Below are 23,969 nucleotides of genomic sequence, written 5' to 3'. Positions count from 1 at the left end.
TCGCCTCCCGGCTTGTTTATTTACTTATTCATTCAAATATGCAAGGTGACAAACATTGAAGCTATGCACACACACAACATTTGCATAGCTTCAATGTTTGCCATCCTGTAACACAAGGATTGTTTGAATTTGACTTTTATTTTTTTGAATGACATCTCTGATCAACAAAAGTAAACCAATACCAAATGTGTTGAAATTTACAAATGATGGGCTGCAAGGTATTGTGACGATCGCCTGTCAAGGAAACCCGCGTTCGGCTGATGCAAATAATTTAATGATCAACGGGTGCACGTGTGCAGATTGAACCACATGCTGCAAGAAATCAGCCACCTCGATCAACAACCCAATCATTGAGCCATTGCATCCATCATTGTACCTGTCCGCTGACGCTAGCCTTCACCAACAAGAGTAGTTCTTCAATCCGGTTCCGGTTCTGGGTTTGGAGCGTCGACAGGTCTCCTTTGGGGCAATCTGCTGCCGATCTCAAAGTTAAGTTTCCGGTCGTTATCTGTCCGTTTTAACTGTTTATTTTCTCACCCACATGTTACTGTGTGTTCCTAGTTCGGTTTTGTTTAAAAAATCGTGCTATTTTGTGAGATTTTGTCGACCTTGTTTAACCGGGTGCTTGAGGCCTACCCTTGAGGCTTAAGGTCAACCGGTTCCCCTCGGTGTACGATCGTGTTTATTTGTATTTTTCTCCCCATTACCTTCAATTTCTATCTTCCCCACTTTCCTAATGTCCCCAATCCCTCCCAACTAATCACTATTTCTTATCTTAAAAAAAAAAAAAAAAAAAAAACGAAACAAACAAAAAAAAAAAACGCGACCTTTCTCCTTGCACACTCACGAGTCTCGGTTATTCTTCTTCTTGTTCTTCTTTATCCTCCTCAATTTTTTTTTCTACAACACTTCCATGACCTAATCTGTTGAAAACTCTCAAACATTAATAATAATAATAATAAAAACGATCTCTTATAATGCTTCATCTTCCGCTTTCACACGTGTGGTACTCTTTACTGTATCATAATGCACTACTCTTCTGCTATTTACACAGACTGCTCTTAATTCGACCTTTCCTTCATACCTTGCCTAAAAAAAAAAAATCCAACTGTTACAGTGTTTCTTCTCTCCATTCTCTGAATTCCCCTTTATTGCATCCATCAATAATTGTGTTTAATCGCATCTCTGACCTAAAACTTAAAAAAAACCCAGTTTGCTATGAATGTTCACTTTCCATCAACCATTCTTTTTTTCCAACTTCAGTGCCAACTCACCCCTCTAACCCCTCACTCTCAAAGCAATCATCCCACTCTTCTCCCTCCAAGCCTCCCTCTCACTTCTCTCAAAAAAAACTCCCCCCTCACTCATCCTTCTCAAAGTTGCACCCCTCCCATCCACAAAGCTGCCTCCTTCCACTGCCTTCTCACCTCAATCTCCTCAAATCCTCAACTGCCTTCTTCCCCTCTCTTGTCCCCCCTCTGCCCCAGCACCATAGAGCCTTTTCTCCTCCTCATTCGGCCCCTCCCCTCGCTATTCTGCAATACCCCACACTCTTTCAGCAACCCTCCTTAGCTCCCCCCCTTGTCCCTTGTCTTACCCTCTCCTCCTCCCCCCCCCCCTGCACCCAGAGCCTCCTCTCCTACCTCTTCATTAAAAGTGTGGACCTGAAACATCCGGGGCCTTCGCTCAAACCTTTCAGATCTTTCCATACAGGTTGCCACTGACAAACCAGACAATCTGCCTATCAGTCTAAACTTTCCTCCCCCAAGACGTGTCTGACTCCCAAGTATCTCTCCCTGGTTACTCCCTCCTCCGGTTTGACAGACCTGAGCCTCGTCCTGATGGAGGAGTTGCTCTCTTCATCAAAGACTCTATGCCTCACTCTCCATGCACTGCCCTCACTCCCCCACACCCCGAGGAATACCTCTAGCTATGGCTTCCCCTCCACTCCCACCTCATGTTTATATGTGTACTGTACCGTCCACCTAACAGTGATGACTCCATCTACACCTCAATATCTGAAAACATGGACCAGCTTCTATCTTCTCATCCAAACTCTCTCTTCCTCATATGTGGCGACTTCAATTGTCATCATGCCAGTTGGCTGGGTGTGGGTACCTCTCTCACCTGTCATGGCACATCAGCAAATGCTTTCTGCGACTCATTGGGACTGACTCAATCGGTCAACTTCCTGACCCAGATCTCAACCAATGGATCTGATTGGTACTCCATCTCTTCTGGATCTGATTCTGACAAATTTCCTCTGACAATATCTGCTGCTCTTCCTCCGCTCCAATCGGTTCTTCTGACCACATCCTTGTCAAAGTGGATATCTCTCTGGCTATTAGAGAACCACCTCACCGCCGTAGAGTCTGGCATTTCACTAAAGCCAACTGGCAGGGTCTCCAAGCAGCCATCAAGCTTCTAGACTGGTCTCCTATCACTACTTTCTCCAACATCAACTCATCCTGGGAATTCTTTCAAAGAAACTTGCTCTCCCTCATGCACAGATTTATTTCCTCTCGTCTTCAGTTGTCCTACCCTTCCTCCCGCCCTTGGTTCACTGAAGCTTGTGGCGAGGCAGGTGTCCTGAAACAACTTGTCTTTTCCTCATGGAAAGCAAACCCAACTGAGGGCAATCTCAGAACAAGTGTGTATCTACCCTCAGGAGAGCCAGAAAACAACATCTTTCTAATCTCAAGTATGAACTCTCAAACCTCTCTCCCTCCTCAAAATTAGGTGGCGTCTGATCAAATCTGTTTCTGGTGTATATTCCCCCTCCATCCCCTCCCTTACCTCAAATGGCCACACTGCTGATACCGCACGTGAAAAAGCTGAATGCCTAAACTCGGTGTTTGCAGCTAAATCTTGTGTCCAAAACTCATCACTTTATCTACCCACCTTACCCAGTCACACCCAACTGTTCCTGGACTCTGTGTCCTTTTCTCCAGACAAGGTGGAGAGCTTGCTGTCAAACCTCGACTCAGATTCTGCAACCGGTCCAGACGGCATCAGCCCACGTGTCCTCAAAGCCTGCTCTTTTGCTCTTGCTCACCCTCTCTCTGCTCTATTCACCCTCTCATTTGCTCAAGGTCATCTGCCATCTGCTTGGAAATCAGCAAACATTACTGCCCTGCATAAAAAAGGTGCAAAAACAGATCCCTATAACTACAGACCAATCAGCCTTCTCCCAATCATCAGCAAGGTTATGGAATCCATCATCACTTCAGACATTAAATCCTTCCTCTTCTCCAATGGCTTGATTTCCAATCATCAAGTTGGTTTCAGACCAGATCACTCTACCCTGGATATGCTGCTTCTGCTCTCCCAACAATGGATGGAGGTCCTCAATGCCAGACAGGAAATCCGAGCCGTATCCCTGGACATATCACGTGCTTTTGACACAGTCTGGCACCCTGCACTACTCACCAAACTCTCTTCCCATGGTATTCAAGGCCATCTCCACTCATGGCTCGCAGACTTCCTCTCCTGTCGCAGTCAACGTGTGGCCCTAAATGGAGTTCTTTCATCCCCTCTTCCTGTCCAGGCTGGAGTTCCTCAAGGTAACGTTTCTGGGCCCTGTTATTTTTCTAGTTATCATCAATGATCTCTCCGACTCTCCGGAAAATCCTCCATATCTCTTTGCTGATGACTCCACCCTCTGCCATCCCATCGGTCATCCCTCAGACCAGCAAACAGCAGCTTCTTCGCTCACTGCAGATCTGGGTAAAATCACAAACTGGTCCAACACGTGGAACATGTCTTTCAATCCAGACAAATCTCACACTCTCACTGTCTCTTCGAAAGGACCGTTGAGAACCCCCCCCCCCCATCCACTTTCTCAACAATCCTTTGGAAGAAGTCCTTTCTTTCAAGCTTCTGGGTCTCACTATCTACCATGACCTTTCCTGGGAAAGCCAGATTTCAAACCTCGCCTCAAAAGCCAGTCGCCGACTGGGAATCCTCCGTCGTGCAAAGTCCTTCCTTGGCACACTTGAGCTCCTGACCACTTACAAAGCTTTTGTCCGCAGCCTGATGGAGTACTGCTCTCCCTCTGGGCTGGTGCTTCTGGCTCCCACCTTTCTCGGTTTCACGCTGTAGAAACTAAGGCATTTCGGATCATTGGCATCTCCCGCAATAAGGCTGAGTCTTTGGGCCTCTCATTCTCTCACCGCAGGCTGGTCGGTGGTCTTTCTGTCTTCTACCGTCTCCTCTCCAGCCTTGCCCCCCCCCCCTGCTCTGTCTGCGATTTGTCCCCACATTTCCGCAGGGTGCTCAAAGTCCACCAACAACCCCCTTGTGGTAAAACTATCAAAATCATGAATCACTGCTCATCTTCACTCTTTCATTCCTCATTTTTCCCTGGCTTTGGAATAAACTCCCTCACTCTATTCAATCCCATTCTTCCCTCCAGGTCTTCAAAACAGCTGTTCAGCACCACCTCTTATCCCCCATCCAAATCCTCGATCTTTTCTACCCCCCATAATCCACCCAAGCCCACCTCCTTCAAATTGCCTGCTTTCCTTCCTGAAAGTCCCTGTAATGTCCATCTTGTAGTCCCCATCCCATCCCTCTCCCTTCCACAGATCTCCTAATGTCTCTGTTCCCCACTGTTTTGTCCTTCCCACTCCCTCCCCTCGTCTCATGCCTCCTTTGCTGTGCGTTGTGTGTTAGCTCTCACACGAGCCTCCACAAGGTATACAAAAAAAAAAAGAAATCAAATCAAATCGAAAAGCTCATTTTGATGGGATTAAGAGTTCATTGTTTTTTTTTTAAACCACATAATAAGAAGTTGTGGATTTTTACCTCCGTCACCAAAGGTGAAGGAGGTTATGTTTTCACCCCTTTCTGTCTGTGTGCAGGATATCTCAAAAAGTTGTGGACGGATCCGGATGAAATTTTGTGGACAGGTTGGGTGTGTGACAAGGATGAACCGATTACATTTTGGTGAAGATTCAGATCTGACTACTCGCATTTTCAAAGCGATTCTTCACCATTGAGAGATAGGATATAGTGCTGCACAGCATGATAATTCAAAAACGTATTGGGCCCGATACGTTCTCGTGGATCAGGCATTGCGTGGTGGAGGTACGTGCTCTGCCGAGTGCCCCTCCAGTTTGCAATGAATTTCAATGCAGGAGGAGACATTCAAGCACATTAAAACCTGCTTTCGTAGACATTTAGCGTGCTCGTCCGTGCTGCCACCTCCCGCACTCGGTCGAACCATGACACGGAGTCTGATCATACCAGAAGCAAACAGTGTCAGCAACGGTGAATCTCTCATCAATTAGGTCGTCGTTGTAGTAGTAGTAGTAGTAGTAGTAGTAGTAGTAGTAGTAGTAGTAGTAGTAGTAGTAGTAGTAGTAGTAGTAGTAGTAGACAAAAGTCCAAGAAAAATAATTTCAACCACCTTTACATGTACGTCCCAAAAGTTTCTCCAATGCCATCAGGCATCAAATCACAAACATGCACACATCATGCTTCACAGAAAACTGTACTACTACTACTACTACTACTACTACTACAAACATGCAAATCAAGTGAAGGGGTATCAGGAGATCGGAAGGTAAGAGCCAAATCAAGAGTTGGGACTATGGGATATCAATTAATCTGGCGACAACATCATAGCACACGACGACGAGGGCCCAGGACCCACAATTGGCATGAAACATTAAACATGGGTTCGTAAATTGGGATTTAACACCAAACAACCAATCAAAAGCCGTTATCCGAATCTGTGGACGAATCGATGATGCACGACACGTGACACGGCGGTTGGGACTTCTCCACAAAACATATCGTCGACCCCCCCCCCCACACACACACATCTCCCCTGAGGGGGGGGGGTCGTTAATAACACACGAACATGTTCAAATCGCGATACTCCAAACGGTCCTGTGACCTGTCGAGGCGGCAAATCACAAACCGGAAGTGTGTCACACAGATTGAGGCTCACCTTGTTTTCCTCCTCGGTGAAATAGTCAGGCCCATCATCGAACCCGCTCTGCGGAAAAAAAAGGCAAACGGGACAGGAAATGTATCATTATCTGTGGAGAAAAAAAAAAACAACACACACCGGGAAGTGAGAAGGTGATCGCGGCCGCAAGAGGAACAAACGACTCACCATCATGCCGCCGACCCACCAGGGTCTGGCCCGGATATCCCACAATGCCATTCGCGCCAATTGCCACGCCCCCTTTACCTCACACTGCCGGGCTTCCTCCTTTGGGCACTTAAAATCTGCCGTTTCAATTACCACAGTCACGTCGCAAGTCCACGAGCGTCGGAATTTCCGGGTAGAGTAGAGCGTCGTGCCCTGTGTCGTTGTGTGGCTCCTTGCAGTGAATGTTTAAACATTAAACACGACGTTGTGCGTTTACTTTTTTATTATTATTATTATTATTATTATTATTATTATTATTATTATTATTATTAGTATTATTTAACGCACTCCAAACGGAGCGTCGGTTCTGCTGAGTCGTTGCTATGGCAACCGTTACAGATCACAACCCTGGACACGTGACCACTCGAACCCCGACGCTGGGTACTCGAATACACCAACGCGAGCACACGTGACACCCGGCTTTAAGGTACATTCGAGTGACGTCACACATTGATGCCTCGGCCAGCATGCTGAACACCAGGGCGGCAGTTTGTAGCTGCGCCGACGTGGGCTCGGATAGGTGAGTACACATACCTGTCGTCCATCCTGCCAGCCAGAATAGTGCATGAAACTGTATGATTGCATTCACCATATATGTTAATCCTATACACGTATCCCATAAACTTCACTCACCACGTGACCTTCGGATGCTCGAGACGATAAACGGATGAACTTTCAAACTAACGGAAAGTTCGATGAGCATGACGTGACTGTCTTTTTCGACCACTCCCACCTCCCCCCCCCCCCCCGGATCTCAGAGCCAGTTGGGACTTTTGGAACGAATTTTGTTTTGGCCTTGACCTATTTTTAAGGTCATGACCTAATTATAGACATTTTAACATTTTTCACCGTAACTCCGCGCTTACATTTGTCCTATCAGAACGGAATTGCCCTCTCTATGTAGGCGAGAGCACGGCACATTTACGCTTCGTTGACACGATACCCCTCTGGGTTAAAGGTTAAAGGTCTCGCACGCCGAAGAGTATTAAACCATCATTTCGGTTTTTCTCCCTTTTTTCTGCCAATGTCCGAGCTGTATCTCCAATCCGGTTAGGACTTTCGGAATTAAACATTGTGTTGTATCAATAATGAAATAAAAAGTTTTCACGGTTGACATAACTTTTTTGGTATTGACCTAATTTAGAGGTCATGACCCAATTTTAGGCATTTTAACATTTTCTCACCAAAACTCGATTAAAATTTGTCCGATGAGAAAGAAAATTTCCCTTTCAAGAGAGCCCAAAGCAAGACGCATTTATGCTTAATTTACGTCATACCCGTCTGGGTGAAAAGTCAAGGTCAAATGGCGGTCTGAAAACAATGATGATCATTCCATGATGTTCCCACATCATAACAGTGAACCCGCACTGAGGTTGTCCACCTGATATTTGATTAGCTTCCTTGACCTACTTTTTTTTTTAGGACTGTGACCTAATCAACAAAAAACACCTTTTCCCGAAAAATATTCTGAAAGTTTTTGAGGTCAATAGGTCAAAAGGTCAACATAGGCCAAAGGTCAACAACTTAGGTGAGATTTCTAAAAATCCTCAATTTTCATCTGATTGATTTGAAATTTGAAGAGGATTTATATTTCAGGTCACTGAATTCAACGAGACAATTAGTATTGATGTCAGCATGGACCGAAAGGTCAACGTAGACCAAAGGTCAACAACTAAGGTTGTTTTTTTCTAAAATCCTCAATTTTCATCCCATTGACTTGAAATTTGAAGACGGTTTTCGTATCAGGTCACTGAATTAGACCACCAATTATTTTTGAGGTCAAATTTGTTTGATGTATTTTGCAAGTATCGTGCTCTGCACTACCTCTTCTTGTTCGTTTGTTTGTCCGCACAGAACTTTCGTGTTTTTCTCCACAACCGCTTATCGGATTGAGATGAAATTTTCAACATTGGTGTGAATACTCATGTAGAATGTTTTAGTGATAATTGTGACGCCATAAGTCACGTAGTGTGGCAGCCATGATGGAAAAACGGAAAAACTTTAGACCTCTGTATCGCTGAAAGCACACGAAGGAAAAAAAGGAAACTGGCACTTAGCAAATACTCCTCGTGGGAAATTTTTTTCCCATTTGATTTTTTTATGATGTTATGATGTCATAATTGCATATGTAGAACACTACATCCGATCAGTATGAAAGAATTTATCTAGGGATAAAATGTTCCACAAAAATTGTTTTCTGACGTCATCGGTCACGTGATTCGGCAGCCATATTGCTTTTTAAAGAAAACCTAAAAAAAATCTTCTTCTCTGAAATGGCTGAACGTATCGAGGTGAAACTTTACACATATGGCCGCCTATCAATGAGGAACAAAAGGTTCACTCACATGACGTCAAAGGTCATATGGTTTGGCTGGGATCTGACAGCCATATTGGATTTAAGAAAAATATTAAATAATGTTTTCTCTGGAACTGCTTCATCAATTGACGTGAAACTTCACATATGTGATCCAGTAGTGATGGGGAATACATGTTTTAAATTTTAAACTTGATTGGACGCATGGTCTGGCAGCCAGAATTATTTAATTTTCTTGATGTGGGTTCTTTTTCTTTTTGATTTTTTTTTTTTTTAATAAGGCTCACTTGGCTGTGCCTGGATGCGTTTGAGTGTAGAGGAAGAGCAGCTGAAACCCAAATCGTATCCAGGTTCCTCCTGGTTGTTGCAACAAATTGGGACGTCTTAGTAGCCATCATCACTGCGAGCAGTTACAAAGTGACAGTTCTAATTATGTCTATTATTAATTATGTAACACACCAGTACACCAAACACACCACACAAAGCAACACAAACACCACACAAAACAAGTTCTGCTGAGGGTCTGCAATCTCTGGTTGTTCTTTTTCTTGTTCTCAATTGTATTGTTAATAAAATGTACGCGGAATAACTTGACTGGAGTCATTACAGCGACTTGATGAAAACAATTTTATATATGACTCTTTCGAACTTTGCTTCAACAGGAGAAAATAGTTATCAATGTCTTACACACATCAATTTCTGGACACCTGCCCTTCACGATCTGTATCCGAATATTTTGGAACCCAAGCTAGTTCCAGGTGAAGTACCCCCATGTTGTTATAAGAATGTTGATAATCACACTGCTGGCTCAGTAATGACCTCCAGGGAGTAGTTGTTCTGCTTGACTTTCCTGGTTGGCTCCAGACACGATACCAATTCATACTTCGTGGTTGACTCTTAAATGCCCGAGGCCAATGGGATGGTCAATAAGATGCTGTGAAAACTCGAATCCTTAAACTGATTTATAAAAACTGAAATCTCATGCGAGGTTTACAATATTTATCGAACCTGAGCAGTATATATATATATATATATATATATATATATATATATATATATATATATATATATATATATATATATATATATCTTGTGTTTGTGAGGTAGATGGAGGAACTTCAGTGTAAAGGAAGGATTATATAGTGTAGCATGGTCCGTCGATGAGCAGGAGACATCTCGATGTAAATTAAGTCGGGAAAACCGTCAGGTTAAAATTGCTACGTCACCACATGCGGGGTGGTGCTGTGTTAATTAGGTATGGTTTAAGGCAAATTTCTCCCAGCATGTGATTGCCCCCAATGACCTTTTCCTACGTTTTTGCATTTACAAAGCGGCCTATAAAAAGGAACAACGCTTTAACAACAACTGGCAGACAATGCCCCGAGGAATGGGATTGGTCGGTGTGACGTGAGAGAAGGGAACATGATCAGAGAGCAGAGAGTTGTGTGAGGTGCACAATGGAGACAGAAGGTCTTGCTGGCTGTTCCCTCCTCAACGTGGTTAAGAAGGCGACGTGATTTTCATGTTCCTGCTGTGTGAATTTGCCTGTGTGCTGGATCAAGATGCGAGCCATTACTGTTCGGCTGAGTCGTGAAGCATGTAGGTTTCTGAGGAAAGGAGAAGAGAAAAAGAGGAGTGCCTCCCTCAGCAATAACTCGGCGTTATCCCGGTGTGTGTTCGAGGAGGAAGGTAGGCCATCGTTGTGAGCGGACCTGGTGCGAAGAGAGGAGCGGGGTCGGCATTGTCGTTCGTGAGAAGCTGCACGGCGGTTGGTGAGCCTTGGTGTTGAATACCATCGCACAAATTACCATGTACGTTTCCCATGCAGAGAGGGGCTTGGCGCCATTTTGGGTGCGGTTTCCCATGCAGGCCGACACGGTTCTAACCCCAAACTCCTCAACGATCATCTCCGGACATCCAGCTAAGTGCCAGAATAAAGGGAAGGATTTTCCTTTATTTTATCTTTCCCCTTGTCTGTTTTTGTAACTGTGTGTGGAGACGTCTCAACTTTAGGTTTTAAATTACCTCGCGTTTAATGACCTTATGCTTTGATTTATTTTTATTACATCACGCTTTGATTTATTTCCAATATAGATATTTCATATATGTTCATTTAAACCCTTATTTATTAAAGTTGCTTGCGTCTGTCTATTCGTTGTGGGTTCGAGTATAAACCCTTGTGCTTCCTTCTGCTACGCGTCCTTGCCACCCTCCATCCTGGACTCGCTATAATCTCCAAGGAACACGTGTTTGCCTCCAAGGTAGAACCGTTTGGCCATCCATCTAGGTCCGTCTTGACTGGGTGGATACGACAATATATATATATATATATATATATATATATATATATATATATATATATATATATATATATATATATATATATACACACTACTTAAACACAGATGTCACCCATCCATCCATCAATTGGGACCATACTCTGTGCAGAGCGTTGGTGCTGCCTAAGCAGTCTCCTTGACTATTGGACACAATCCTGGACGGGTTGCCACTCCGACACAGGATACCAGCAAGCTGGCACTCATTTTGCCGACCTCGGAAGGATGACAGGCAGAGTCAACCAGATGTCACCCAGTGCTTTGAAAGTTTAGAGTAATGTTGGTAACTTGTGGTTGAAGAACAGTGGAAGCCTCAACTTCTTCCTTGACTAAAAGAATGTCCGCACCACATGTGCTCGCTTTTCGTCTTGGGAGGCTTTCTGTAATGAGTCATTATTTCGATCAGACTCGTTGGTGGTATAATGGCTGGAGTGTGTCTGCTCTGTGTGTGTGGGAGTTCAGGGTTTCAAACCCTGGCCGAATCACAGTAAAGACATCAAAAATGGTCCACACGTGCTGCTTCTGTGCTTGACACTCAGCATTTTCAAGGACAGAGCACTGACAAAACTATAGGTTGACAGCCATTGCACAATCTTGACTGGCCTCCCGCCCTCCTGCATTGAAGTTCCTTGTAAAGAAACTCATATTTTAATGTCATTGGATGGAGGGATGCAGTGGTGTGCTCATGCACCAGCTCTGACGAGACCAGCAGAGGGCAGTACATGACATTCCACAATGGATTTAAGAGGGACGAAGGTGTGCAGAGTACTGGTGAGATCAGGCAGAGCAGCTATGGTGTGCAGCCTGTGGCTGCTGGTTGCATCATCTTATGGAGGCATGGCTGTGACAATGATGCAGAGCCCCCTGTTACCAGTACACCTGCGCACATTTTATCAACCTCAGAAGGATGTACAGGCCACCTGAATCAGCCCTACTTGATTTTAGTTCAACAGCCAACAGGGGCTCGAACTCAAGACCTTAAGATATTAAGCCAGTTACCTTAACCGTGAAGCCAACACCATGATCAGATGTGAGAGAGAGAGAGAGAGAGAGAGAGAGAGAGAGAGAGAGAGAGAGAGAGAGAGAGAGAGAGAGAGAGAGAGAGAGAGAGAGAGAAGATGAGGGTTTAATCTATAAGAGCCCCAATTAGTAAAAAAATCAGAACTTTCATTGAAGCGTTCTGTTGACTAATGTTATGAGCTGTATGAGAAAAGTTGTAGTTGTCATATGACAGGGCCAAGGTGTGTGTGCATGGGCAGTACATTAGATAATAGGGGTAAAGTGCACTTGGAAGTACAAGACTGTTGTCAAGGTGAACGTTTGCTGTAAATGCACGGTTCATTAAATCACTATTTATTGTGCTCTACGTCAAGTAACCAGCAATAAAACAGCTTTATCTTCGTGATCCAAGTTCTGACATAGTCTCTATCTGTATTCCTGGTGTTTCCCTTGCCATAGGTTGGTCGTCCACACAACAGTGCAGTACTCAGAACCAATATCCATTCCCTTGTGACCATGTGGGATATAATGGGTAACAGCCCTTTGGCCACTCTCACAAAATATTATATATATATATATATATATATATATATATATATATATATATATATATATATATATATATATATATATATATATATATCTGTCAGCCCATGACACTAACCCCAATATTGCTTCATGCTTTGGATGAAACATGTCTCATGGATGATATGTGTGTAGTGGAAGCTCCGTTACTTAGAGAATCAGGATACTCCATTCGACTGAATGGTATCATGCATGAGCATGGTAATGTGGTTGGCATCATAATCACATTTCAATCTCAGAAAGCTCATCTTCACTTGAAGGAGCACATGATCATGGTCTCTTTCATCTTGTCCTGTACATTGGAGGTCATGTAGGGGGTGTACTGGGGTAATGCTGACATTGGGTAAGGGGGAGGGGTAGGTTCATGGGTAGGGTCATGAAACATGATAGATCAGCAGCTCTAAAATTTCAGCAATCGAGAGCCACAATCGAGGGCCATTTCAAACCAGTCATACATAAAACACCCCATTGTTACTTGTTAGGCAAGGGGAGAGTACTGTATCAGGCTTTTGTTTTGAAATCAGAACATTCATTGTCCACCACAACTGGATATGTTTCATTGCGGAAGGTCCAGGATCACAACAGAAAATGATTATTCCATCCATTGGGACCTTGAACAGCAACCGACCTTGAACTTTGAACTCATCACAGGAGATTCCAATAACTGAGAGCTTTAGATTCCACATGATCCAGGAGTAACACATGTGATGCCGGGTCACCATCTTGCAGTGGAAAGCAGTACTCCATTGAGCTCTGGACAAAGGCCTTACAGACTGTGAGTAGCTTGTTTTTCCAAGGAAAAACTTGGATTGATGGAGAATGTCCACTCTTTGGCTAGCTTTGGAGGCCATCTTTACTATGTGGATGGCCCACGAAGGGTCATGGCTGATGACGAGGTCGAGAAGTTCAAGAAATTGAACCGCTTCCAGTGAGATTATATATTATTGGTCTTGCCCATCATATCCCTTCAGAAAATGGTTCTTGCGGTCCGCATATCTCCACCAGGCTGAACAGTTTACGTTTTGTATCCCAATAATAGGCCAGATCTGGATCCGGACCGGAACCAAAATCGAGTCGATTCGTCCTCGTCATACACCCAACCGTTCCACCGTGCTTCGTTCGAATCCATCTCCAACATTTTTGAGATATCGTGTTCACAGACAGACAAACAAATGGACAAACAACCAGAAAGACAGGGGTGAAGACATAAGCTCCGTCCACCTTCGGTGGGGAGGTAAAAATCGGGCCTACCTGCAACAGATGCAGCTTCCTGTTTCTTGTTTGCGGCCAAACCTCATTTCTGCTTCACTGAATCGATAAAATACTGGCAGCTTCTTTGATGAAAACCATCATTTCTAGGCATTGCAATGTCCGTAGACGAGTTGCGGTCATGGTGGTGTGGCCATGATCTTGCACAAAGCGCTTTGCTATTTGAGCCTGATTTGCGACTAAATCTTGCCAAATCTCAACACTACTAAAACGTGGACCTCGTCTAAGTCTTTGAATGGTCTGAGTTCAATTTCGATAACCTCAGAATTGTGGCAATTTACAGAACGCCATCAATTGGAAGATTTACTTGAAACAAAATTGCTTTTCACAGCCATCACATCAGCTGTAGATCTGGAGTTGGTGACGATCACAGGCGTCGCAGCAGTAGCTGCCGCTTTATGTTTCGGTCGTGCATAATCCTATACCTCCCTGAAGCAGCTCTTCGAATTGGATGATTCACTCTGCTTTAACGAAGCCTGCGTAATCGGAGATTTAATTGGACGATCGGGTTGCAATGTTGTCCGAGAAGAATGAGAAATAAAATATACAATTTCCCTGGAAATTTTCTCCAAAATATTTCGAGCTTCAAACACCGGATAAGTTGGAAAGCTTGAATTCAAAATTTTGGCTTAATTTTAAAAGCTTAATTTAATTTTTTTTAAACAATACAAATGGACGGCCCATCGTCCAAGTGGACGATGACCAAGGAAATAGATGGTGGTCCAAAATGATCGGGTGAGATTGTCAGATTTCCCAGGATTGAAGGACATGTTCCATTTATCAGACCGGTGTCTAATCATTTCCAGATCAGCAGAGGCACAGCATTGTTTGCCTCACAAAAGGATTGGGTACAGTATGACACGATGTGGAGTTGTCTGCAAAAAGGAAGAGATGTGTTTCCAAAACATCAGCGAGGTTATTAATATAGATGAGGAACATGACTTGGGCCTAAAACACTGCCTTGAGGAACTCCACCCACCACATGGAGGGAGAGTTGGAGAGGGTCCCATTGATGGCAACACATTGACTGCACATGAGTGGAAGAAGTCAGAAATCCAGGATTAATGGTGATCTGCTATGCCACAAGCAGAGAGCTTGGCAAGCACAGCAGGATGCCAGACAGTGTCGAATACCCAAAGTATATGCAGGGAGAACGTCCTAACCTCTTGTTTGAGATTGAGGGTCTCCAACCATTGCTGAGAGAGGAGCAGAAGCATGCCTAGAGTTGAGTTACCAGGCCAGAAGACAAATTTATTGTCAGGGATCAGGCAATCAATATGTTTAACTTTTACTTTATATCCATAGTTGAGGCTCGTGGAAGAGCTAGCTATTTTTTTTTTTTGACGGAAAACTATTACTCAAAATTAACCAGCAACAGTGGGAATGCATAACCAATGTATTTACCTTTTACAATCTGCATCACAAAAACCAACAGTTTTGATTGCATTGAGGAAATGGAGACACTTGGTCATCATGGGGCTGATTAATAAACGTTTATTGTCAATTCCTATAATTTTATATAAAAAAAATTAAAATACAAGGTTGTTGGTGTAATGGCAAGAGGCACAGGTAATTCTGCGAACAAAAAGCATTTTTCCTTCATCGTCATCCAGCAAAAAGGCCCTGGCAAGTTCATGGATCATTAAGTACGACATGCGAACATGGCAGCACCTTCATCCAATATAGCTATACATCTATATCATTAAAAGTTGTTTATCCAATTTTGTACATTAGTCACAGCTTGCTCAACCAAGCAAACTACATGTTTAGCATTTTGAAATTTAAGTATTTTGAGTAAGGGGAGGTTGGGAGGTTGGGGGGGGGGGGGAAGAAAACACCCTGAAAACACAATGAAATTCAATTTGTGTTGTCATAGTACAGCAGTACAGCATTGCATCATCAACATAAGGCATTTAGAGTATAAATAACATGTACGTATGTTTACGTTACATAAACCTCAAACATAATTACAAGTTTTACTGCACAGTGTAACAGTTAATGCCACCCAAAAAGCTCAAGGTCAGTTGCCATTTGGCTGTGGACTGGATTTAGCTGGCTCTGATTTTCACCCACAGGCACAAAGGGTAACCGAGCTTGTGCAAGTACATGCTCCGAGAAAGAAAACATTTGAGCCCAAGGAACCAAATGGCAACAAAATCCATGCTTGGTAGATGGAACAGAGCGGACAAAACATACACAAAGACCAACACAAGCAACGACCGCTTGGCTATAACAACCGTAAGGCCTTGTTAAAATAACAGATACTGGTACATTCCTGGAGCTCTTGGTCTCGCTCCGCACTGCAGACCTCATCGTAAACACAGTTGCATGACGAATGGTTGGTTTGCACACATTGGTTGCCAATATGAGAAACATTACAGTTCTGGCAGCATCTATTTGTTTATCGTAAACTCCACAACTCATTCATTTTAAAATATATATGGCAAATTAGTACAAAGTCATCGGTAGTGTATTCGTTTAGGCATCTCCACCGCTCATGTAACTTGACAGCAGACCCGGCAGGGAGGTTTTCGAACTATCGAGGACGTGGGACTGCGTGGAATCGAAGGCATTACTTTGACCTAAGGCAGACTCTTTGGTATCGATGCAGATGAGAAAGCATTACGTACTGCGGGAACAAAAGGAAGGCTGACGGAGTCGGCCTGTGCTTGGCACGGCACAGACCAGAACCTTGTAAGGCTGTCGGTGCTGTTAGTGTTATGTCACTTGCAAGCACCGTCATTGGGCCATAAATGTCGTGGAAAATGAGCATGTTTCTTCTCCCGGGGAAAGCTAAGCCAAGAGGCAAAAGGGACCTCCCGTGTGAGTACATTTACCTCCAGCCAATCGATATTCTCTTGCTTTTAAACTCCAAGGAGATCCATCCATTACATTTCTTTCAATGTGAGGTTTTCACAAAACAAGAAAGATTCAGATATTCTCTTTGGATTTTCCTTAGAGTTCCGTTTCGTGTTTCGACGGAAAGCCAAAGGAACTGAAAAGCGAAACCGCACCGAGTGTATAAGAGGGATGGGAAAGCATGTTCCACAGGAGAAAGATTCGTACCCGGCGTGTCTTGGTGGGAAAAATATATAAAAAAAAAAACCCATAAAAGAGCGAGTGTCTTCCGGCCGTGTCCTGCTACTGGTGCATTTCATGGACTCTCTCCATTTTAAGAGTGTAACGAGCAAGTGAATGACGGTTCTTACCACCACTCCAGATTCCTGGATGACATTTATCGAAACTTCCCGAAGTTACAGTTAACTAACTTGACTTATGAATTACTCCCACAAATGGAGGCTAACAAATCATTACAGATGGCAAAAAGATAGATTTCATGATCTGCCAAGTTACATCCAACCTTAGGAATTTACTTTATCAAACAAAAAACCCAAACAGACAGCACCAAGCCCTCTCTGTAATGAGAGGCTTTACCGTCATGACACCACTATCCCCTGCTCTAAAGCTTCATATGAATGCAATTCTTTAAGATTTCTCGAAACAGATGCACCAGATATGGGCCATAAATCTTCAGGAGGACAATGGCACATATTCTCATCATTTTGGCTAGCAAGAGAATGAGGTCACAGAGAGAAAGGAGAAATATGTCCCCCATCTGAAATTTCACAAATTACTAATACAAAATGGTATTGGCAGTATTAAATGGTCTACGATGACCGACGATAAGCGAATCAAGACAGAGGATGGGAGAGAGATGGAGGGGAAGATAATGGGTAGTCATAATTATATATATATATATATATTTAAAAAAAAAAAACATGAGGAAAGGCAATTAGGCGGACAAGAAACAACGGTGACTGATAACCAGGAAGAAGTGATGCAAACTCGGTTCGGCTGTTTCACCAGGCAGCACCGATCGTGCTGCACCTGGACTTCACACCCAGCCACTCGTCAGCTTGTGGAAGAGGTCTTCATCGAGCGTCTCGTTGTGATCCTTGGCGCGCGTTGACAGGAATATGTAACCACCGATAAACTCGTGAACCACTTTGCAGTTGACGTCGATGCAGTTGAAAGCAATCTGCAGGTTGTTGTCGAAGTCCACAGTTACCTGGAATGAGGTCACCTTCGATAAAACATTGCTCTCCATTGCAAACTTTCAGCCGTCACTTACAATTGCTTTCTTCGATGCAACTACCGCTTGATCACCAGCATCACTATCATTCTTTTCAAATATCACAAGCATTACTTCAACCTTTTCGTTAACGCCTGCATCGCAACGACTTCTCCACCACCCAAAACTACAATCGTTCCACTACCACATCGGCTCATCACCAGTCTACCTTCCGAATCTGCTCGTACCTGCCGAACCTCCCAGTTGACATTCCACTGCTTCATGTTGCTGAAACGATAGGTCTTGGTAGCATCACCTGTGTGCAAATCCATTCGGATAATGCGATTGTAGGCAACGCCAAGGAGCTCGTCCTTTTTGCAATTTTTAAACCTGCATGCGACAAAAGGGTGGTTTGGGGAAAGGTGGAAACAGAGATGACAGGATCAAGCCAATTCTGTTTGGTGTTTCAGATAAGAACAGATGGGAACACAAAATAGGCCATCTCAAATAGGAACACCAAACAAGCCAGGTCTTTGGGCTGGTCTGCTTGGTGTTCATCTCAGGACATGACTCGTGATGCTGGAATGTCAGGTTCAAGTTCCGTACACGATGCTGATTTGTCCAATGTCATTATCCTATATGCATGTACTTGGCATTAGGTTAAAGTGTTTGGGATTATCCGTTGCTCAGAAGCACAGCCAATCAAGAATTTGTATTAAGTCCGACTCCACCAATTTGAAACAAACAGGAGAGAGCAGACTTAACATCCAGTTTAATTTGTGGTCCATGAAACTTCACTACTTTACAAGCTGATACTCCAACTCTGGCAAAGGACAGCCATTTTATACTCAATTTGCAGGTCATTTCCAGCCGTGTGTCAAAGCATGAATGTTTTTTTTTTTAAGGTGTCAAGACAAAGCCACTCCATCATCATTTGACACTCACTCACTCACGCGCTCGCACAATTGCGAAACCCCGTCTCCCGCTACACGGGTGGAATAAAGAGTGCAGAAACGAGTAATCATCACCATTTTTTTTTTAATCTAAAAGGATGTTGAGATGGCATGCCAAAAAGTATGTAAACAAGGTAGGGATGGTCACAATAAATTATCATGTGAAACCATCCCGACATCTCTCTTTGAACAAAGGTTGTTCGTGCAAATGAACAACCAGTAACGATTGTTATGTTATCATCTATTACTAAAAGGAGGTGTGTGTGTGTGTGTGTGTGTGTGTGTGTGTGTGTGTTGTGTGTGTGTGTGTGTGTGCGTGCGTGCGTGCGTGCGTGCGTGCGTGCGTGCGTGCGTGCGTGCGTGTGTGTGTGTGTGTTCAACATTTCACTGGTCAAATTCATACATGGATACCATCAACATAACAAACACTATCATTGCAAATGGATGCAGGAATAGACGGGGAACAACCATTGTTCACAGAAAGATGTCGGGATCTTTTCACATGATGATTTCTTGTGACCATCCCAACCTTGTTTACATACTATTTGGCACACAATTCCTACATTCGTTTACATGAAAAAAAAATTTAATTTTCAAGTTACTCCTTTATTATTGTTGCGATTCTGCAAAACCGCCGCTCCTTAAGGCAAATACACACAACATATAGCGGTCCCGAAACAGTTATTTAATTAGTATCCATTTTAGATAGCCCTTCCCTTATGTCTCGTGGGTTGATGGGACAAAATGTGTTGAGAGGGCTTTTAGTTCGGTCTTTAATTCCATTTGCTATTCCTTTATTTGATTTACTTTACTTTACACACATGACCTCTCCTTCACACTGACACGCACGCCACAGACCAGACCTCTGAACAGAACAGACCAGACCTTAGGCAACAGCCTAATTAGTATATGCTGCCAGAACCCTGTTCAAACTGCGGTGCCATTCCCCAACAGACATTTCATTTCAACCTTCTCCTTACTCGAACCACAATGCTACAACGTTCATACAACCACCACAACGCATTCCTAAAAATCCCCACAATAACCTACGCTCAACCTCCCAATCGTTTACCCCACCTCGCCACGGCTGCGGTGAAGCACCACGACCGCGATCGGCATCCCGGACGCTCACCACTGTCCTTTTAGGGATGTCGGGGAACAAAGGACATTATCCACCATGACGGATGCTTGAGGTCGAAACAGATTGGCACATAGCTCGGAGCACAAGTATGTGTTGGGATCCATTCAACGTCCTCTGGGTAGCCCTGGCTCTCCCCTAATTCGCGACCCTCATTTGGAGCCCTAAATAGCGACTGCATAATCATGGCCGGAGAGCGCTCTTAAAAACCCACACCCCGTGTTAATCTTGGAGCTCCATCATATTGCCGAGTTCAGTGGTCCATCCATCCATCCATCGGGACCATATTCTGTGCAGAGCATTGGTGCTGCCTAAGCAGTCTCCTTGGCTATTGGGCACAATCCTGGACGGGTAGCCACTCCGACACAGGATACCAGCAAGCTGGTGCTCATTTTGCCGACCTCAGAAGGATGACAGGCAGAGTCAACCCCACCTGGTTATAATTCAACATCCGAGTGGGATTTGAACTCAGGATCCTAGGATCCCAAGCCCACCACCCTAACCATTAAGCCAACACCAGCCATGTTCAGCAGTGAATGAGGTCATTTTCGGCTTCGGACCCTCGTGGGGCAGGGCTACTTCTTGGGGAGGCATCTGCACACCAATGGGAGCACTGGGAAATGCCTCCAGATCATTTTGACCCACTTCTTGGCTCCTCCATCGCACAGCCTCGATAAAGTAGCTGTGACAGGATCATTCGTTACTCAGTCTACAACACGCAATCTATATTCCAGAGTCTCGGTCTGTCCTCAAGCTAATCAACCTCCCTGCTACGTGTCCAAGAGAAGTCGGAGGGTCTTCTCCCGGGTGTGAGGCGGCTACTTCTGTGCGAGGATGGTCCAGACCTCCTGGACAACAGCGTGAGGGGAAAGGAGGAGTGCTGAGCGGGCGGGACGGCAGACCGATAATAGAATCAATAAACATACTGTACATAAAAACTTTCTCACGCGCCACTTTAAGTTGTCTTCTCACACGTTCTGTCTATCCAATCGACTGTCTTGTCTGCTATAGATGCACAAAAACTAAAAGAGCAACTGCAGATGTGCACCTCTTCACTGTTCCTCCTCTGCATTGCATTTGCACTTCATTACACCTCATTTTGCACCTCCTCACTCACGTACCATAGACACCCCCAGTTTTCGTCCCTCCTCCCCCCAATAACCGACTGGGTTGTGTTGGCCCATTGACTGCACCAGGTACAAAGAGGTCGTTTACACCTCGTACTTTCTCTCATCTTTCTTTGCTCTCTGATTTCCTCGGGTATGTGTCTGATGGCGTCTGCAATGTTAACGTAAGATAAGGTTGAAGAAGTTTGCATCAGGTTAGCTCTGCACTGTGTCTGCTTTTGTGAATAATTGCATTTTTTTTGTCCATGAATCCTTGCTTTCCCTGCTGTACATATTGCTTTTGTAATAAAATCCTTTATTGTGCCACATGACCTTTTCTCGCCCTTGCTTTGTAAATAAATTGCTTGTATTATAAATGTCCCCACCCCATTCTGTCTTTTCCTCCATTGTTCCAGCATGGGCCGCACGCACATGATTAGCCGGGAAGTTCGACCGCACTAATTGGCTCTTATTAGCCGGTGAGTACTTGGCAGCTCTGCTCGGCTGCACCTGATAGTACGCATTGAGGGCACGAGACCCCACTTGGTGCAGCCGTCCACATGTAATGTATCACATGAGGAAGGGTAACCCTGCAGGATTGGCAGTACAAATTGGTGGTCATGATTGCCTAGCAACCCACTGGAACGCAGAGTTACCTGTGCTCGGCGTACGTTGCATACCTCAGAACGCAAAATGGGCGTTCGGGAGGGGACCCGAGTGCTTCCCCTCGTGGCAAGCCTCAAACCCCGGATCCGCAACATTATTATAGAGCAAATGGATTTGTTCCTGTGAAGGTAGCATTATTGCAACGACATAATCCTTTGGGATAATTGCATACATGTATAACAGATAATTATTGGAGATGAGGGGGAAAGCAGGATCTTTGGAAAAGTTTGTTAATCTGTTGAGCGTGGTGTAAAATACAGTACATTATATACAACTGGCTTGGATTCAAGCTATGTGTTTTGTCTGCCGGTTGCATCATTAATGGTGAAACTGCTGGTGCAGTGCCCTTTGCTGTGAAAATAATATATCAATACAAGTTGGAATTTGGCAAGGGCAATGGTCTAAGAGTCTACTTTTTTCAAAAGAGTACATTTAACTTTCAAGACAAAGTGCCACCCAGCAAGCACATATACCTGGGCCCAACATTCCAAACTTTGCCAACGTTGGTGTACTCGCTGAATAGCAGGTGAGACAGCCGGCCAAACACGACCTCTATTTAATACATTGAAATCTGATGACTGTTTTCAGAGCAAACCCCATTACTAACAAAGGATCTTGGACAACACAGCGACCATAAATGTAGTTTCACCAGCGCCGGATTTAGGACTGTGGAGGCCTCTGGACAGTGATTGACTGGTCATCCTATGATCCCATCACAATAGTTCTCACTCCTCCTCACATAGGACAATTTGGACTTCACAGCACAACATGACTTTTTATCATTTAGCACAAAAATCTGCAAGTATTAAGTGCTGTATTTCAGAACATATGCCTGCAGATATAGCAGACCAAGAGCATAACAGACAACTTTTTTTTTGTATACTTTGTCGAGGCTCGTACGAGAGCTAACACACAATGCACAGCGAGGGGGGTATGAGACAAGAGGGGCGGGAGTGGGAAGGACAAAACGGTGGGGAACAGAGGCATTAGGAGATCTGTGGAAGGGAGAGGGATGGGGCAGGGAACACGAGGTATACAAGATGGACATTACATGGAATTTCAGGAAGGAAAGCAGGAAATTTGAAGGAGGTGGGTTTGGGGTGGATTAACGGGGGTAGAAAAGATCAAGGATTTGGATGGGGTGATAAGAGGTGGTGGTGAACAGCTGTTTTGAAGGGCTGGAGGGAAGGATGGGATTGAACAGAGTGAGGGAGTTTATTCCAAAGCCAGGGAAAAAGAGGAAAGAAAGAGTGAAGGTGAGCAATGATTCGTGATTTTGGTAGTTTCACCAGAAGGGGGTTGTTGGTGGACCTTGAGCGCCCTGCGGAAATATGGTGGGGACAAATCACAGACACAGCAGTGGGGGGGGGGGCGAGACCGGAGAGGAGACTGTAGAAGAGAGAAAGACCACCGAGCTGCCTGCGGTGAGAAAGTGAGATGCCCAAACACTCAGCCTCATCGTGGGAGATACCAATGATCCGAAATGCCTTCGTTTCCACAGCGTGAACCCGAGAAAGATGAGAGTCAGGAGCACCAGCCCAGAGGGAAGAGCAGTACTCCATCAGGCTGCGGACGACTGCTTTGTATATGGTCAGGAGCTCAGGTGGGCCGAGGGACGACTTTACACGACGGAGGATTCCCAGTCGGCGACTGGCTTTGGAGACCAGGTTGGAAATGTGGCTTTCCCAGGAAAGATCATGACAGATAGTGAGACCCAGAAGCTTGAAACTGAGACAAGAACACTGCAATTATTGCAGTGTACATATGCCAAAAGCAACAGCAATTACAATTTTCATGATAGTACACCGTACTGTCAATTTGACTCAGCACCTTGCAAGTCTTGCAACTATCAAAGTCATCGATGGGCTCGTCGAAGACCACCCCACGCAAAATGCCATATTCTCCACTCATGAGTGTGAGATAGGAGAGCCATTCCTGTGTCGTGGTTGTGCGAAGCCTATTCTTGATGTTTGATTTTATTTCCTTTTGGAATATCTGCAATTACCGTAACTTTGTGGTGCAACCAGGGAGTGAATGCTGACGTTGACTCAGCATTGTAAATAGACCATCAAATTTTATCGTTTATTTTCGCTCTCATTTCTCATCAAGCCAGGTGCTAGAACAGCTGTTGCATTGGTCCTTTAACACTACGATAAAAAACTTTTTTTTTTTTCAAAAACCGTTTTGTGGAAGCCCCCATATTGTGGAGGCCCCCATATTGTGGAGGCCCCAGTCTACCGTGCCATGAATCTGGCCCCGAGTTTCACTGTTATTAAAACAGCGCATATAAAGACATCAGATAATCTCTATAGCAAATGTAATTCCTGGGATGCTCAATAATTTGTTAAATTGGCAAATTATTTTGGCA

General features: G+C 44.3%; 2 protein-coding genes and 1 long non-coding RNA gene across 11 annotated transcripts in view; 1 reads left to right on the top strand and 2 right to left on the bottom strand.

Annotated features, from left to right (window-relative positions):
• The window catches only part of LOC147031425 (sorting nexin-6-like), a 48,431-nt gene extending 42,195 nt beyond the window's left edge, over positions 1-6,236 (bottom strand). For 2 of the 3 annotated variants that reach the window (XM_085862928.1, XM_085862936.1), the window contains exons 1-2: positions 6,125-6,236; positions 5,957-6,004 (exon numbers count right to left, since the gene is read on the bottom strand). In XM_085862928.1, coding sequence (XP_085719054.1) covers positions 5,957-6,004; positions 6,125-6,175 — 99 coding nt within the window. In that variant the 5' untranslated portion in view covers positions 6,176-6,236. The remainder of the gene's footprint in view (positions 1-5,956; positions 6,005-6,124) is intronic. The other variant, XM_085862923.1, reaches the window with a different exon arrangement.
• LOC147031424 (uncharacterized) overlaps positions 6,179-23,969 on the top strand; it is a 50,032-nt gene continuing 32,241 nt past the window's right edge. For 2 of the 3 annotated variants that reach the window (XR_015053016.1, XR_015053017.1), the window contains exons 1-2: positions 6,179-6,296; positions 6,503-6,683. This is a non-coding gene — a long non-coding RNA (uncharacterized LOC147031424). Of the gene's footprint in view, positions 6,297-6,502; positions 6,684-21,351; positions 21,415-23,969 lie in introns of all 3 variants that reach the window. The other variant, XR_015053018.1, reaches the window with a different exon arrangement.
• The window catches only part of FERMT2 (FERM domain containing kindlin 2), a 175,464-nt gene continuing 166,634 nt past the window's right edge, over positions 15,140-23,969 (bottom strand). For all 5 annotated transcript variants that reach the window (XM_085862897.1, XM_085862887.1, XM_085862872.1 and 2 more), the window contains 2 exons: positions 17,987-18,128; positions 15,140-17,735 (listed from right to left, as the gene is read on the bottom strand). In XM_085862897.1, coding sequence (XP_085719023.1) covers positions 17,562-17,735; positions 17,987-18,128 — 316 coding nt within the window. In that variant the 3' untranslated portion in view covers positions 15,140-17,561. The remainder of the gene's footprint in view (positions 17,736-17,986; positions 18,129-23,969) is intronic.

Source organism: Eptatretus burgeri, chromosome 2, assembly GCF_056783735.1.
Source record: "Eptatretus burgeri isolate ZD-2024b chromosome 2, Ebu_testis_v1, whole genome shotgun sequence".
Classification (NCBI taxonomy): domain Eukaryota; kingdom Metazoa; phylum Chordata; class Myxini; order Myxiniformes; family Myxinidae; genus Eptatretus; species Eptatretus burgeri.
The sequence above is the reverse complement of the archived record's forward strand: the minus strand, read 5'-3'. Positions and strand labels throughout refer to the sequence as shown.